We start from the raw sequence: 14,848 nt of genomic DNA, 5'->3' as shown, positions 1-14,848 counted from the left end.
GCGATAGAACTCGTCCCAGGACACCAGGTAAACAAGGGTATCTATTCAACTTACTTCCTTGTGCCAAATAAAGATTTGACAATGCGCCCAGTATTGGACTTACGGCCTGCCAACAAGTATGTCAAGCCCCAAAAATTCCGTATGACCACGCTACAAGAGGTAATCCCCCTCCTAAAAAAGGGGGATTACATGGCAACCTTGGATATGAAAGATGCTTATTTTCATATTTCCATGCTCCCAGCGCACAGAAAATATTTGCGCTTCAAGGTGGACAGTCGCCACTACCAATTCAAGGTACTGCCCTTCGGGATAGCTTCAGCACCAAGGGTATTCACCAAGGTACTGGCGGTGGCAGCTGCACACCTACGCAGGGAGGCAATCCCAGTGTACCCTTATCTGGACGACTGGCTCATAACGGGGGAAACCCCAGGAATTTGCAGGTCAAACATTCAGAGGACTATCGACCTCCTCCACGAATTAGGCTTCTCTATCAACGAGAAGAAGTCAAGTCTGGTGCCAAGCACCTCAAAACAGTTCCTAGGAGCAATCCTAGATACTCAGAAAGGGTTGATCTTCCCTTCGGAAGAGAGAATTCGGAATATACTACTGCAAATTCCACATTATCAGTCAGGTCAACAAATAACGGTACGCAAAGCAATGCGGTTACTGGGCATGATGGCGTCATGCATTTACCTGGTCCCCCACGCGCGTCTGCGCATGCGTCCCATGCAGGAATGGTTGGCGAAACAGTGGTCTCAGGCAAGTGGTCAGTGGGACGATCTAGTGGTCGTTTCGCCAACACTCGTACAGAGCTTACACTGGTGGACAAGAGACAATCTCGCAAGGGGAAAACCCTTTTACGATCCAGAAGTACAGGCAGTGGTGACTACAGATGCATGCCTGACTGGGTGGGGAGCTCACCATCTCCACCACACAGCTCAGGGTCTCTGGTCTCACTCAGTAGCCAAGAACCACATCAATCTGCTAGAGCTTCTGGCAGTATTCCGAGCGCTTCGGGCGTTCGAGCCCCATCTGCTAAACTTGTCGGTGCAGATCCGGACGGACAGCACGACAGCCATGTTCTATCTGAACAAACAAGGAGGGACTCGTTCGCCAAATCTGTCCAAGCTTGCCCAGAAAATCTGGATATGGGCACTCAGACGGAACATCTTCCTGTCATCACAACATGTTCCAGGGGAGCTCAATTCCCTAGCGGATGCCCTAAGCAGAGACTCCCTCCCAGAAGAACACAAATGGGTCCTTCACAGAGATATCGTAGAAGATCTCTTCTCTCAGTGGGGTTTCCCCACTATAGACCTATTCGCCACAAGCGAAAACAAACAATGCCCAGGATTTGCATCCAGGTTCCCCCAGCCAGACTCCCAAGGGAACGCCCTGTGGATGAACTGGTCAGGGATGTTTGCGTACGCTTTTCCACCAACTCCTCTCATCAGGAAGGTGGTGTACAAGATGAACAAGGAATCGATGACGCTCATCCTAGTTGCTCCCATGTGGGCGAGACAACCATGGTTTCCACACCTACGCAGGATGGCGGTGTGCGAGCCCATCAAACTCCCAGCCTGGTACAACCTACTGTCCCAGCAACAAGGTCAAACAGTGCACCAGGAACCCAACTCAATGAACCTGGCAGCATGGCTCCTGAGGTCATAGAGTTTGGCCATCTCAATTTACCACAGAGGTGTATGGACATCCTAAAAGAATCCAGGAAACCAAACACAAGGCACTGTTACTTTAACAAGTGGAAGAGATTTGTTATTTGGTGCCAGAATAAACAAATCAACCCAGTTGATTGCACTCCTTCCAACGTTGTAACATACATGCTCCACCTGCTGGACTCAGGTTTGGTTTTTAACTCTCTGAAAGTACACCTGGCAGCCCTCTCGGCTTACACCACATCCCATAACAAAGTATCGTGGTGGAAAGTACCAGTAGTTAAAGCCTTCATGGAAGGAGTAAAGAGACTTCACCCTCCTATTTCGAACCCACCGCCAGGATGGGACCTCAATGTGGTGCTAGCTAAGCTCATGGGCCCCCCCTTTCTAACCCATGCATAAAAGTAGTCTCAAACACCTGACTTATAAAATGGCCTTCTTAGTCGCCATTACCTCTATAAGAAGGGTCAGTGAAATTCAGGCTCTGTCAGTGCAGGATCCTTTCTTTACTATCCACAAAGACAAACTGGTTTTACGCACACACCCTAGGTTCTCACCTAAATTTATATCTAAGTTCCATGTAAACCAGTCCATCGAGCTTCCGGCTTTCTTCCAGAACCCGCAGAGCTCAGCTGAGGTGAAACTACACACCCTTGATGTGCGTAGGGCGGTCCTCTACTATGTAAATAAAACCAGACCGCTAAGGAAAACAGATCAACTGTTTGTCTCCGTAGCTACAGGCAGAGAAGGGGATCGCGTCTCTAAAGGCGCGATCTTGAAGTGGATTATCAACTGAATACAGCTGTGTTACTCTCTTTCTGAAAAAACTCTGCCTTTTACGCCAAGGGCCCATTCTACTAGAGGCATTGGGGCCACTCTGGCTTTCATTGCAAATGTTCCCCTCGACACCATTTGCAAAGCAGCTACTTGGAGCTCTATTCACACTTTTACTCAGCATTACTGCATTGACACTCATTCCAAGACAGATACACAAGTGGGACAAGCGGTTCTAAGACACCTGTTTGCTCATGACCCTTCTCACATCCCACCTCCTTCTTCTGGTACTGCTTGCTAATCTATGCACAGCATGTGATCTAAGCAGATTCCACAAGCCTCAGAAGGGATACATTACTCACCGTAATCGTATTTCTGATGCTTGTATCTGCTTAGATTCACATGCGACCCACCCTTCCTCCCCTCCGAGAGAAGGCGCATGATTGCTTGTAGTCTTACCTTTCTGTCTATCTGCTTGGATTATCTGTACTCACGCTACTCCTCATGCTACCTCATGTCAGAAAAAATACAATCTGAGGATCCTAGACGCGTGAGGGATCTTGGGTACAGTGGACGTCACACTAGGGATAGTATTACTGGCACGCCTGTGTCGACGGCCATTTTCGAGTTTCGAAAAACAAACTGTAATACTCCGCAGCTTCCACTAGATGTCGGCCTATGCACAGCATGTGAATCTAAGCAGATACAAGCATCAGAAATACGATTACGGTGAGTAATGTATCCCATATATATATATATATATATGTAAATATACACACTACCACTCTAAATTATCAGTTCTGTCATAGCAACTATGTCCTTGTGATACATATTGCATTTGTTGTCCATCATTCATGTTAATGCATACCATGAATGTATGTTCGATAAGAAACGGCGTGTATCGTATATCAAACTCACTCATGGTTGCAGGAGTTAATCTCCTATAAATGCATTGCTCGTACAGACTGGCATTTTGACTGGTACGGGTTGGCAGGAGGCCGACATCGCCAATTATAAAGTGCATAATGCATTCCTATGACATTCTACACTGTGTAGGATCAATAAAGTGCATAGTGCATTCCTATAAAAATATGTAGAACATTCCACAAAGTATTGTTGACTCTGCCACATATACATGTAATTTTACACTGTATACAGCCAGTAAGGTGCATAATGCATTCATATGAAGTATTTACATTGCTTGTACGTACTGGCAGGTTTGCTGGCAGAGATTGGCAAGAGCCAGACATCACTGATGATAAAGTGCATAATGCATTCCTACGAAGCCCATACTGTGTAAAACCAGTAAAGTGCATAGTGCATTCCTATGAAAGTATGTAAACAATTCTACTCTGTCATTGGATCTGCCACATATACATAAGATTTTACACTGTGTATAACCAATAAATTGCATGATACATTCCTGTAAACAGTTCACTTTATGTATTTTGTCCATTAAAATAAAAATAACAAATACATGCTAAAAGTTATAATCAATAAGGTGGCAGGTGTATCGTGTTTCAGACTGTTGCATTGGGACATGGATTGTTCTCATGTAGATGTTAGTCTTCCTAATGCGGACTGATGATTAGCCCTGGACCAATTAGCATGTGACAGATAACAAGAAGTGTCTGTGTAAAATGCCATGAATCTCAGTGTGAAAATTAAAATGACTAGGGACCAAAGAAAGGGGAAGAAAGGAAGAGAATAATTGGGACAAGTACGATTAAATAAGGTATGTGGTCAGATATTTGATCGTTATAAGCCTTCTCTATATCAGGTGGAGGGATGGGAGACAGTCGGATCTTCAGAGGGTATTATCACATTCTTAAAATTCTGTTTTATGATTTGGCAGAAAATTAGCCTCATTACGAGTTCGGCGGTAACCGTGCTGGAAATTCTGGCAGGTTACCCCCAGACTAGTATTACCATTCCGCCTCCGTGATTGCCGGAATCACCGGGGCATTACAACCCCCGGTGACCCGGTAATTCCGGAGGCGGAATTCTGTTAATCCCCATTCCCATGGAGTCCCATGCTGTAATGGTGCCGGTGTTTCCATGTCCGCCTGCAGGCGGGTGGTGTTAAACCCGCCAGGTCAGACCTGGCGGGAGTGACACCTCCCGCCTGCAGGACTGTTATTCAGCCAGTCCGGAAAGAATGGTGGTGGCGGATTTCCCACCACTGATCTTTCTGGACCGGCTGACTTGTAATGAGGCCCAATGTCTTCAGCAACAGTATAAAATGTACATATCCTTTTACATATTATCAGCAACAATGTTTTATATACCCCAAAAATGCATATAATTCTTCATCAACGTTCTGGCCGAGAGGATTCTTACTCTCAAAATCAATAATAAATCTTGTTTCTTCTTGCCGAAGTAATCGTTCAGTGTCGCCACCTATAGGGCCAATGATTACTTTGTATATGCCAAAAAATGTCAAACTTTTGGGGTCTCCATTGTGAAATTCTGAGAAATGTTTAGCCATGGAATAAGCACAGTCCTTGTTAATAATAGCTCTAACATGCTGTAAGATGCGCAGGTTGAGTTAACATTTGGTACTTCTGACGTACCACTTGAGGCATGGGCAGCTCAAGACATAGACAACAGGTTCCGACTCGCATGTACTTTTGCCCTTGATGTGAATGGAATGTTTCAGAATAGGATGGATGTAACTATTACAATTCTGTGCATATTTGCAGAATTTGCATCTGCTACACTTAAAAAAGCCATCTCCCCCTGTGGAAAGCCAATTGGAGCTCACACCGATTTTTTCAGGAACCAGATAGCTATTCACCACTGTGCCTTTAATGGAGATACTTTTTTGAAAGGTGATGTCAGGACGATCATGCAACAATCTGCCTAGATCTTTGTTGGCCTTTAATACTTTCCAGTATTTGTTTATGATTTGTTTAATAATTTGGGAATGGCTTCCAAATGTCAGAATCAATCTGGTAGTATTTTCCTCTTCTACACTTCTTGAGTCGGATGTCTTTGTTGTCAATAGTTTTTGAGTTTTTGTCTGTCCATGTCTCTAAACTTTAAATATGATCTTTCAGTCACTTTCCTTGGGTATTGTTGTTGTAGAAAGTTTTGAGCTGTGACTTGGCTGGCTAGGTCAAAGTCGTCAATATTGCTGCAATTTCGTCTAATGCGGATAAATTCCCCATATGGAATGCTCCATAGGAGATTCTTTGGATGTGCGCTGTTGGCATATAGGGGGATGTTGGCGCCTGTGACTTTTCTGTACAATTGACACCCTATTTTTTGTGCCACAATTTTGACTTGCACATCCAAAAATACAATAGGTTGTCGGCTGTGATGTTCCATTAACTTGAGATTGTAGTTATTGATATTTAATAACTTCACAAATTCACACCATGATTGTATAGTACCATTCCAAATAATAAACAAATCATCTATGTAGTATAGCCACAATATGATGTTTTCAGTATGTTTTTCATTTTCTTCTGCCCACACGGTAGACTTTTCCTAATAACCCATTATCAGGTTGGCATATGAAGGCGCAAATGTGGTGCCCATGGCGGTACCCTGGATTTGTCGGAACACTTCATTGTTAAAGATAAAGGTGTTATTTTGCAGGCAAAGATTTATCATTTCAAGAATCATGTTAGAGTGTTGTAAATGATTGAGGGGTCGAGTATTGAGAAAGGTAGTATCCCTGTATACGTCTATTCAACATAACGATGGAATACAGGCATGCCAAACATCTATGGTTGCTAATATGTATATGGATTCCCATGGAAGATCATCTATTTTAGATAAGAAATCAGTAGTATCTCTTACATATGAGGGTAATGTGGGTACAAAGGTGCAAAGTACTTTGTCCACAGATTTTGACATATACTTGAGGAGAGAACCACTGAGGGTCACGATAGGTCTCCCTGGTGGTTTTGTAGGGTTCTTGTGAACCTTGGGGAGAAAGTAGATAGAGTTACAGAATGTTTTTCGTGAATAGGAATTGGACCATCTCTTCTTCTAAAATGCCTGCGTTCTGCCATTTAGCATATTATCTTTGTATCTTTTCTTTACTAATCAGTTCTCCGGTAACTACAATACACCATCAAGGTCAGGGTTCTTAATAGTCCTTTGCACATAGTGGTATGATTGCCTCCACCACTAACAAGGGGGGATGGCGGGAATAAGAGTCTTTAATCATGTTTTGTTTTCTTTCCAGCAAAGAAATTCATTATAAATGTAACAGCTCTCAATGAAACGTGCTTGCAATGGAGGAATGCCGACGGTGAGAGGATGTACCACGTAAGTGTTATTTATTTAAATTTAAATTGTTTGTGTTCTTAATGTCCAATTGCCAATTCTGTGCCCTTGTATTTTTCAGTTTTTTGGCCCTTTATAATGTATACACCAATGCTTCATCGCCTGTGATTTGTCACTTAAAAAATAAAAAGAGAAAATAAATCAGCAGATGCTTAGAGATTTTCTGCGACACAGAAGAATGGTTCAGGCAGATCTGGAAAAAACAAAATTTCCATACAGCAGAACCAATTTTAGCATTATATCGTACAAAAACATGCAGTGCCATACACCTTAATTTTCAATGTCCTTTTTCTCACTTTACTTCAGGATAAATAAATGCTCCATGAAGGAGGCGTTTATCATAAACTACTCACAGATCACATGTCAATCACACAATAGCAGGGAAATAAACTAAACTAACATTCAAAAAGAAAGTAAAAAAGGGAATGAAAATGAAGTAGAACAATGCAGCACATTGTCGAAACCATGCATGGTTTAGGAGTGGTGTTCTAATTACTTGTCAAGTAGAGTAGAAAAGAGTACTGACCTCTGATCTCTTTACCCATTCTCGAATGGTCCCTGCGAACATCAGTTTGGCAAAAAAATGTCATCCAAAGCACATATAAACCCAAATACCACACAAACTAGTTCCCTTAACCAGCAAATGGGAACTTTGCTTAATCTGATTAGTTTATTATGAATCAGATTTTATGATGATGGTTTTGTTAATGCATGCATTTTGTATCACTGGCTGCTGAGACCTTGTGGGCCCTTCATGATGTGGCTATCTATCAGGGTTCCTTGCTCCACCTCTCCCTGATGGCTACCAACCCTCTACTTATTCTCTGCATCCTCCACCTGACCTTCTTTATTCACCACCAGTGTTCTATAACCTTACTCTGTCTTCCCCTCTGAAAAATGCTTCTACTCCTTCCTACTGACTCCTTATGATCTCCAACCTCCTCCTTATTTATTTTAAACACATCCTGGCATGTTCTGGTAACCCCACACCCCTCCCCTCTTTCCCCAACATTTCCTGATGCTCACCACCAACCATCGCCTTGATGTTGCTAATCTTCTCTCAACGCTCTCTCGACGCTCTCTGCCAACCTCCTTTTGCTGTCTCAAACATCCTTCTGATTCTTGCAACTAACCTCCTCCTGATGTTTCCCAACTTAATCCACTGTTAAGATGGTGTTTTGCTTTTGTTTTGGCCACTTGGGGAGACTTTGAACTTACGTCCCCCGGCCCCTTGCAAAATCAGTTAGTGGACTCAGGTAGGCAAAGAATTACACATAAACACTGGTTATAGTAATAATATGAATGGCTCGTTGTAGGCCCTTTATTCTCATATAACATACACAAGAATACAAATATGGTCAGTTATACAGAAAAAGAGAGCATCACCATTCGAAATGTTGCAGAAGGAACCTTCATCTTAGCCACATGACACTGCTTAGTCCCAGAGCAGGTAGGCAAAGAGATCAATCGTACTAACAGGGTCTGGAGTGGGGTGCCCTCCCTCTAAGCGAGACTGCATCACCCAGGGTCCAAATTCTAGCTGCTTTGCCAAGAGGAATAACTATCCTCTTTTTGGGGCTAAGCCCCACCCCTCATGGGTTATCGACTGCCCTCGGCCGAAGAGCAGACAACAAGCATGAGTAGCAAAGAGTGGAATATTCCAGCTGGAAGCGGAAAAAACCCAGCTCTCTTCCTTGCTTTCGTTCTCAGTCCCCCTTATCACTGCACCCACAGAGCGCTCTAAATCCCTTTCTGGCTTGTCCTTCGGCAGACAATACAACAACTATTCTCCACAGTTAGTCCACCTGACATAAATATGTGACCTTGCTGCCGCTGCAGAAATACATGTTTACTTGCCGAGCCCACGAAAGCATAGACTTTCATTGCAAGTTCATTGCAGTAAATGGAAGTGAATGTCCAAAATGGTTGTGCCTCTGCGCCATGTTTTTTTGTTAATTTTCGCACACACACTTTAGATGGATTTCTAAACTCTGACCTGGTGCGCAGAGGTTTAGGAGGCCATCCTAGTTTAGTGCAACAGGCAAACCTTCTGGACAAGCTAGGCCAATCTAGATAGTTTCCCAGGCGGTCAAGACTAAGTCTCAGGAGTGGTGAGAGTGATCGGAAGCCCACAATGAGCACTCACAGTTTCGAACCACAGATTACTCTTAGACAAGTGTATATCATTAACATCTAGACATTTATTGTCAGCCGGACCAATTGACACAAATAAACTTCAGATATATAAAAACAGTTACCACACAATTCATATACTAAATAATATATATATACAGAACGTTTTCTAAAGCGACTAAGGAGTAAAACACAGCCACAACCTGTAAGGAGATGGGTGAATAACACACTAGGAACATTACACAATTCTTCAGAGTCGTTCCCTAACTTTCGCAGTCCATCCCTAAGAAGTTGGACAGCCTTGTGCTCAACAGTACAGTTCTGCGTAAAAACGCATGATTGCGCAAGTAGAACAAACAGCGAGTCTTCTTGAGAGGGCTGTAGCGAGTCGGGAAGGGGCTTGAGGTGATGAAGAATTGGTTACCACTATTCGAGTAGAGTCTGCCCTTGGCAGCAAAGCAGTTTCCAAGAGGTGGGAATAGCTAGGGAGTGCATGCTAACCCAGCCAAAACCGAGTATGGTTTCAGGGATATTCCTGCGTAAAAGAGATCGGTTTTGCCAGGGGGCCACCGGTAAGTGATGCAAGTACTCACGGACCTTCGCCACAGTCCGGACCAAACTTTGCCAGTTTAGTCGAGGTCGCTAGTAGGTTTGAGTCCTGCAGTTTCACAGCGCTCCGACTCTCAGCAGCTGCGGGACAGGATGATCATCTGTGATGTCACAGTTGCCTTTTCTCAGCTTCCGAAGGAGATACAAAGAACGTTCCAGTGCAGCAGAATTCTGTATTGTACAGGATTTTTGGTTACCACAAATTTGCCAAGGCCTTCTCACAGACTCTTGTTTCTGTAATGCATCAACTTTATTGAGATCCTATGAGCTTGGATTCTCTCAACGCAGCACCCTTGACATTAATGGGCATTCTTCCCCACGCCCTATTCAGGTTCTTTTTCAAAGAGGCTATATTCTCACACTCCTGCCATCGGTTCCTCTTCTCTGGTTTCTCAAAGAAGTACCTCGCCTCTTCAAAAAGTGCCTCACATTAAGGCATTCCCTCTGGTATCAAACTCTGTGCATAGGACCTCTCCCTAGGTCCTCTCTTAAACACAGCTTCAGCTCTTCTGGTTACAGCTGTGATGTACTCTTGTCAAAGTAAATGCTATCTAGTAACAAGCAAATGTATTACATCTTCCCAGGTGGTTTTCTCCCTCTGTATCTGGGCAGCAGATGCAAAAAAAGGAGCTGATGGCTGGAAGATTTGGAATTAGTCCTAACCTCTAGCATTGCTCTGGGCAACCTTCAGACCATTGTTCTTCAGCCTATCAAACCATTACTGAAGGGGAAAGACCATATGCAAATCAGGCGTGGTCCCACCCCAAAAGGGACAGTGCAGCCAAACTGCTAGGTCACATCCCTTCTGCATGAAACCACAAGCAGCCCCAGACATGTTTCGGCCTCATAGGGACTACTTTTCAGTGAGGATTAGCTTAAGTCTCTAGGCCTAGAGATCCCAGCTACTCCTCACTGATGAGGCCCGAGACTGAAACATGCTTGGGGATGCTTGTGGTCTTGTGCAGAAGGGATGTGACCTGGTGTCTAGTCAAATGGTCGACAGACAAATGGTCGACACAATTTGGTCGACAGGTCAAATGGTCGAATTTTTTTATTTATTTTATATATATATTTTTTAGGTTTTTGTTTAGGGAAAAAAGGGTTTTTTAGCAAAAAAAAAGGGGGTTGGGAGGACCCCCCTCCAAAAAAAAAAATATTTGTGAAAAAAAAAAATATTTGACCTGTTGACCTTTTGGTGTCGACCATTTGTCCTGTCGAGCATTTATATTCGACCAAATGACCTAGAACCATGTGACCTAGCTGTTCGGGCTGGCCTGCCTCTTTTCGGGTGGGACCAAGCCTGATTTGAATATGGTCTTTCTCTGTTTGTAATGGCATGGCAGGCGAAGAACAATGGTCTGGAGGGTTGCCCAGAGCAATGCCAGAGGTTAAGATTAATTCTAAAACTTCCAATCATCACCTCTTTTGCTTTAATCTAGTGAGCTGATGAAAGCCTGTCTCCTTCCTTCCAGTATGCCATCCTGATTGACACTTTCTCCCTTCTTTTATATGGATGTACCATTAAATAAGGAATGGATCTTCCCTTGCGGATCTTGTTTTACCTATCCAGATTGGTCTATTCTGTCAATGTGACTTTTAATCCTGGGATAATTTAATTCCCTTTATGTATTTGTGGGATTCAATTGTTGTTTTAAGTCTTCCCTGAACCTTAAATGGAGAGGGAACCCTCGGCAACATTTTGGATTCACTAACAGGAGTGGGTTCTCTTCCACAGCATTCTGTGGACTTTCAGCCAGCGGAGGCTGCTGTTTCAAGTGACCACAATCATTCTGCCTCTTGTTCGGGAGATGAGTTGTTTGAGTTTCCACGTTTCTGAGTCCCGCTGTTTGTTCTTTTTTTTGTTGCAAGATGGTCAAAAGCCCTGTAGTCTTTGTGTGACTTTAATGGCATTCCGATATTACTTTTGACACATTGAGATCTGCTATATTCTCCATTATTAGAGTTTGACTCTCCTAGGACGTGCTTGAACTGTAGCTCGAAATAGTCTTTGCAGAGAACGTTTATTTGTTCTGCTTCAAAGGGATACTGTGTCTCTGATGGGAAGATGAACCCTTTAAATCCCCCAACACTAGACTCAGGTTTTCATAGTTAGATAGTTTGAATTGGATTGGTTAGGTCCCAATGACTCGCAGCTTGCCTGCCTCTCCTTTGCCCCGCCCCTCCCACCAACATGGCTTGAGCAGTGAAATTGGTCGACCGCCAATTTTCACAGCCTCTACCTAGGTGCTAACCAAGCAATAATCAATAAACTTCAGATCCTGCAAAACAATGCGTTGCGAGCAGCACTAAATCTTCCCAGGAGAGAGCACATCTCCCACATAAGAATATCTTGCAAATGGCTAGCCATTCAATAAAAAATGTACTTAAAACCCCTCTGCCTTAGCTACAAAGCCCTAAACCACCTAGCCCCCCCTTATCTCACCAACAAACTCAATTTGAAACCAAGTACGAGAATCACTAGATCCTCCAATACTCTCTGCCTCACAGTGCCCAGATTCACCACCAAAAGAGCTGGTGGCTCGAGTTTCACTGTCCTTGCCCCTCAACTTTGGAACACCCTGCCGCTGAACATCAAATCAACCAAATCCTTCCAACTGTTCAGGAAATTAGTCATTAGCTGGCTTCTGGAGAAACCAATCCTAAGATAGACTAAGCACATTACTAACTGTATATATTGTACATACCTTAGAAATGTTTAACCGCGCAATCTAACTACCCTGCTTGTATATATTGCATATTGCATATTACCTCTACAATTGTATAACTGCAAAATCTATATATATATTGTACTTATGTATCCTGTTCTTCAAGCGCCCATTTACCCCTGGGTCTGGAGCGCTATATAAAACAAATAAACAAACAAACATGGAGCTCTGTGCTTTGTGACTTTGCTGGCAACACTCAACCATGTATGTTTTCCTGGAGCAAGTTAAATTGCATATCTTGTTGCATTTTGGAACTCTATATTTATTTCACTGGCCCTTTGCTCTCCTGATCCTAGTGCTTTTAGAATCTTTCTCTCTTTGTATGCAGGACTTTGTGATCCCCTTATTTCCCACAGTCCTGCTGTTTATAAACCAGTTGTTGTGTCCATCTTTTCAGAACCTCCAATGGGAGGTGGGTTGTCTGATGAATCCTACGGACTCCTCACTAATCCCCTGCCTAATTTCTCCTCTCAGGTGGCCAGGGAAAAGCAGATGCTTTCTGGTCCTGACCTTGCGGGTGGTGTTCTGCGGAAGGATCACCTGGGAGGAGAAAAGGCTCAGGGGAATGAGGGGACTCCATTGGATGAGAAACGGTATCTAACTTCCTCTAGGGAGGATGGCTGCATAATGTGTAATGGCTTGTTGTAAAAACCATCTCGCTGTGTCACAAGATACACATGTAAATAGGGGTAAAAACAATCATGAACACCTAGGCCTTAGAGGAAATAAAAACCCTTTCAAAATCCCACAGACCTGTAAAGCGCAAGACCGCCTTGACACCCAAAGGTACAGTGAAGTGAATCTATGGATAATAGCAACTTAAAATAATTGCCTTTCCCTTTTCAATCAGGTCTGGTGACTAATCTTTATGATATTCCTTTAAAGAATGTTATAAGTGAAAATCAAACTCAAAAACCTAACTTTGTCAATAGGGACTTCAAGTCCCAAAATTCTCTAAGTACTGGCATGGGAAACATGGCTATTATGTGGTATTAAATTGTGAATTTTACTTTACTTGTTTTACTTTTTACTATCTATATGTTTAACCGCCCTTGGGGCGTATGTAGAAAGTGTGCAGGGGACGGGAGTATCCCACATTTGGGTTCTCTTCTCTTTCTTTATTAAGTAGGGCTTTGTGCCAAGGCCTTTTTGCTCCCATGCACTTCAAAACATTTGTAAGCAGTCACAGTAAAAATATGTGCTACTAGTTTTTCTCCGAGACATTAGGTGTGCACTGCTTATAGCATTTTTTTTTGTACATTAATGCAAATGACCCACACCTGAGGGAGACAGAAAGGCTTAAAAGGCCCCTCAGGTGCAGGCCATAGGAGAGAAGATTAGAAGATGCAAGAAGCAGAAGCAGTGTGGTTCCTGCAGGCAGCCCAGGCAGAAACCGGAGGAGAGAAAAGACACTGGGACCATTGCTTGGCAGATATCAGCTACGGTCTGTGCCTCTCCAGTCCTGAAAGTGCAGAGGTCATGCAGTGGGAAGCGTCCAGGAGGGAAGCTTGCCCTTTGGCAATCTAATCTGTAGAGGCTTTGCAGTGGGAAGCGAAGGCGAGGAAGGCTTTCCTTTCCCGGAGGCCGTCTCAGGTGGCTGGTGTGCACCCAAGGGCCTCGAGGCGGTCTCTGGTGGCTCGCATGCATCAGAGGGCCTCAGGAGCGAAGAGAGCTCCAGTTGCAGGTGACGTGGGTGGCGGTGGACTAAAAGAGGAGGTTTTCTGGGTCATGAGGAGCTACAGGAGCAGAAGTCGTGCAAGCAGTGAGAGGAATGGAAGCGCACGTTTTACCTCGTGAGTTTACAGATTGATAGTGACCCCTGCAAGCTCCATCGCTGCTCGCATGTGTAAGGCAAGCATGAGTGAGGAACACTCAATTGCGAATGAAAGTAGTTCGGACAGCACATTTGAATCTCAAACTATTGAAAAGCAGCCGAAGGAGCACTCGCATATGAGTGAAAGTAATTCCAAAGGTAATCTTGAATACCAAACTAGTTAAAAGCAACATTGTAAGAAAGCCAAATGACTGCAATAGTGTGAGTCTATGGAAAAGCAAGCAATTTAAGGGGACAACATTAAGAGTGAACATCTACAAGCATTGCCCAAGCCAAGGCAATTACAATCTTGTAAATATTGCCAACAACAGACGGCATACTGAAAGGTTCATAAGCTATGAAACTTGTTGCCCATACTTCGTACAACATGTGCTGGAAGCTGGTTTAAACTCACATTGCCCAAGCCAAGCTAGGAGCCCCTATGCCTGTCGGTTTTTGGTTACTTGTATATTGAAGAAACAAGAGTGGCAGAAAGGCTGCCTTTCTGGAAAAAGAGATTCAGAAGGAGAGCATTATTTTTAGAAGAGTATTAAAGAGCACCAGTGTGAATCTTGTTTTGCATGAAGAGTTGTTGGATGTTTTTGAAGCTGAAATTTGTTGAATATTATGAAGCTTTTGTGAAACTCTTGTCAGTTGACCTTAACCCCAAAAGCGCTTGATGTTGTGAAACACTGTTCAGGCAGGGGAGTATACCTGGATGGCAAAACTTTGGAGGAGTGGGATTGACATGGGAGTAAACCAGGTGGAAGTTGAAGTGCTACAAAGGGTTCCAGACAGAGACCATTTATGTTGTTTGTGGT

At 43.6% G+C, this 14,848-nt stretch overlaps 1 protein-coding gene across 2 annotated transcripts in view; it reads left to right on the top strand.

Annotated features, from left to right (window-relative positions):
* Window positions 1–14,848, top strand: part of SUSD1 (sushi domain containing 1) — a 1,292,988-nt gene that overhangs the window by 865,692 nt on the left and 412,448 nt on the right. For both annotated transcript variants that reach the window (XM_069630622.1, XM_069630623.1), the window contains exon 16: window positions 6,646–6,728. In XM_069630622.1, the coding sequence (XP_069486723.1) occupies window positions 6,646–6,728 (83 nt within the window). The remainder of the gene's footprint in view (window positions 1–6,645; window positions 6,729–14,848) is intronic.

This window comes from Ambystoma mexicanum, chromosome 6q (genome assembly GCF_040938575.1).
Source record: "Ambystoma mexicanum isolate Mex_15411 chromosome 6q, UKY_AmexF1_1, whole genome shotgun sequence".
Classification (NCBI taxonomy): domain Eukaryota; kingdom Metazoa; phylum Chordata; class Amphibia; order Caudata; family Ambystomatidae; genus Ambystoma; species Ambystoma mexicanum.
The sequence above is the reverse complement of the archived record's forward strand: the minus strand, read 5'-3'. Positions and strand labels throughout refer to the sequence as shown.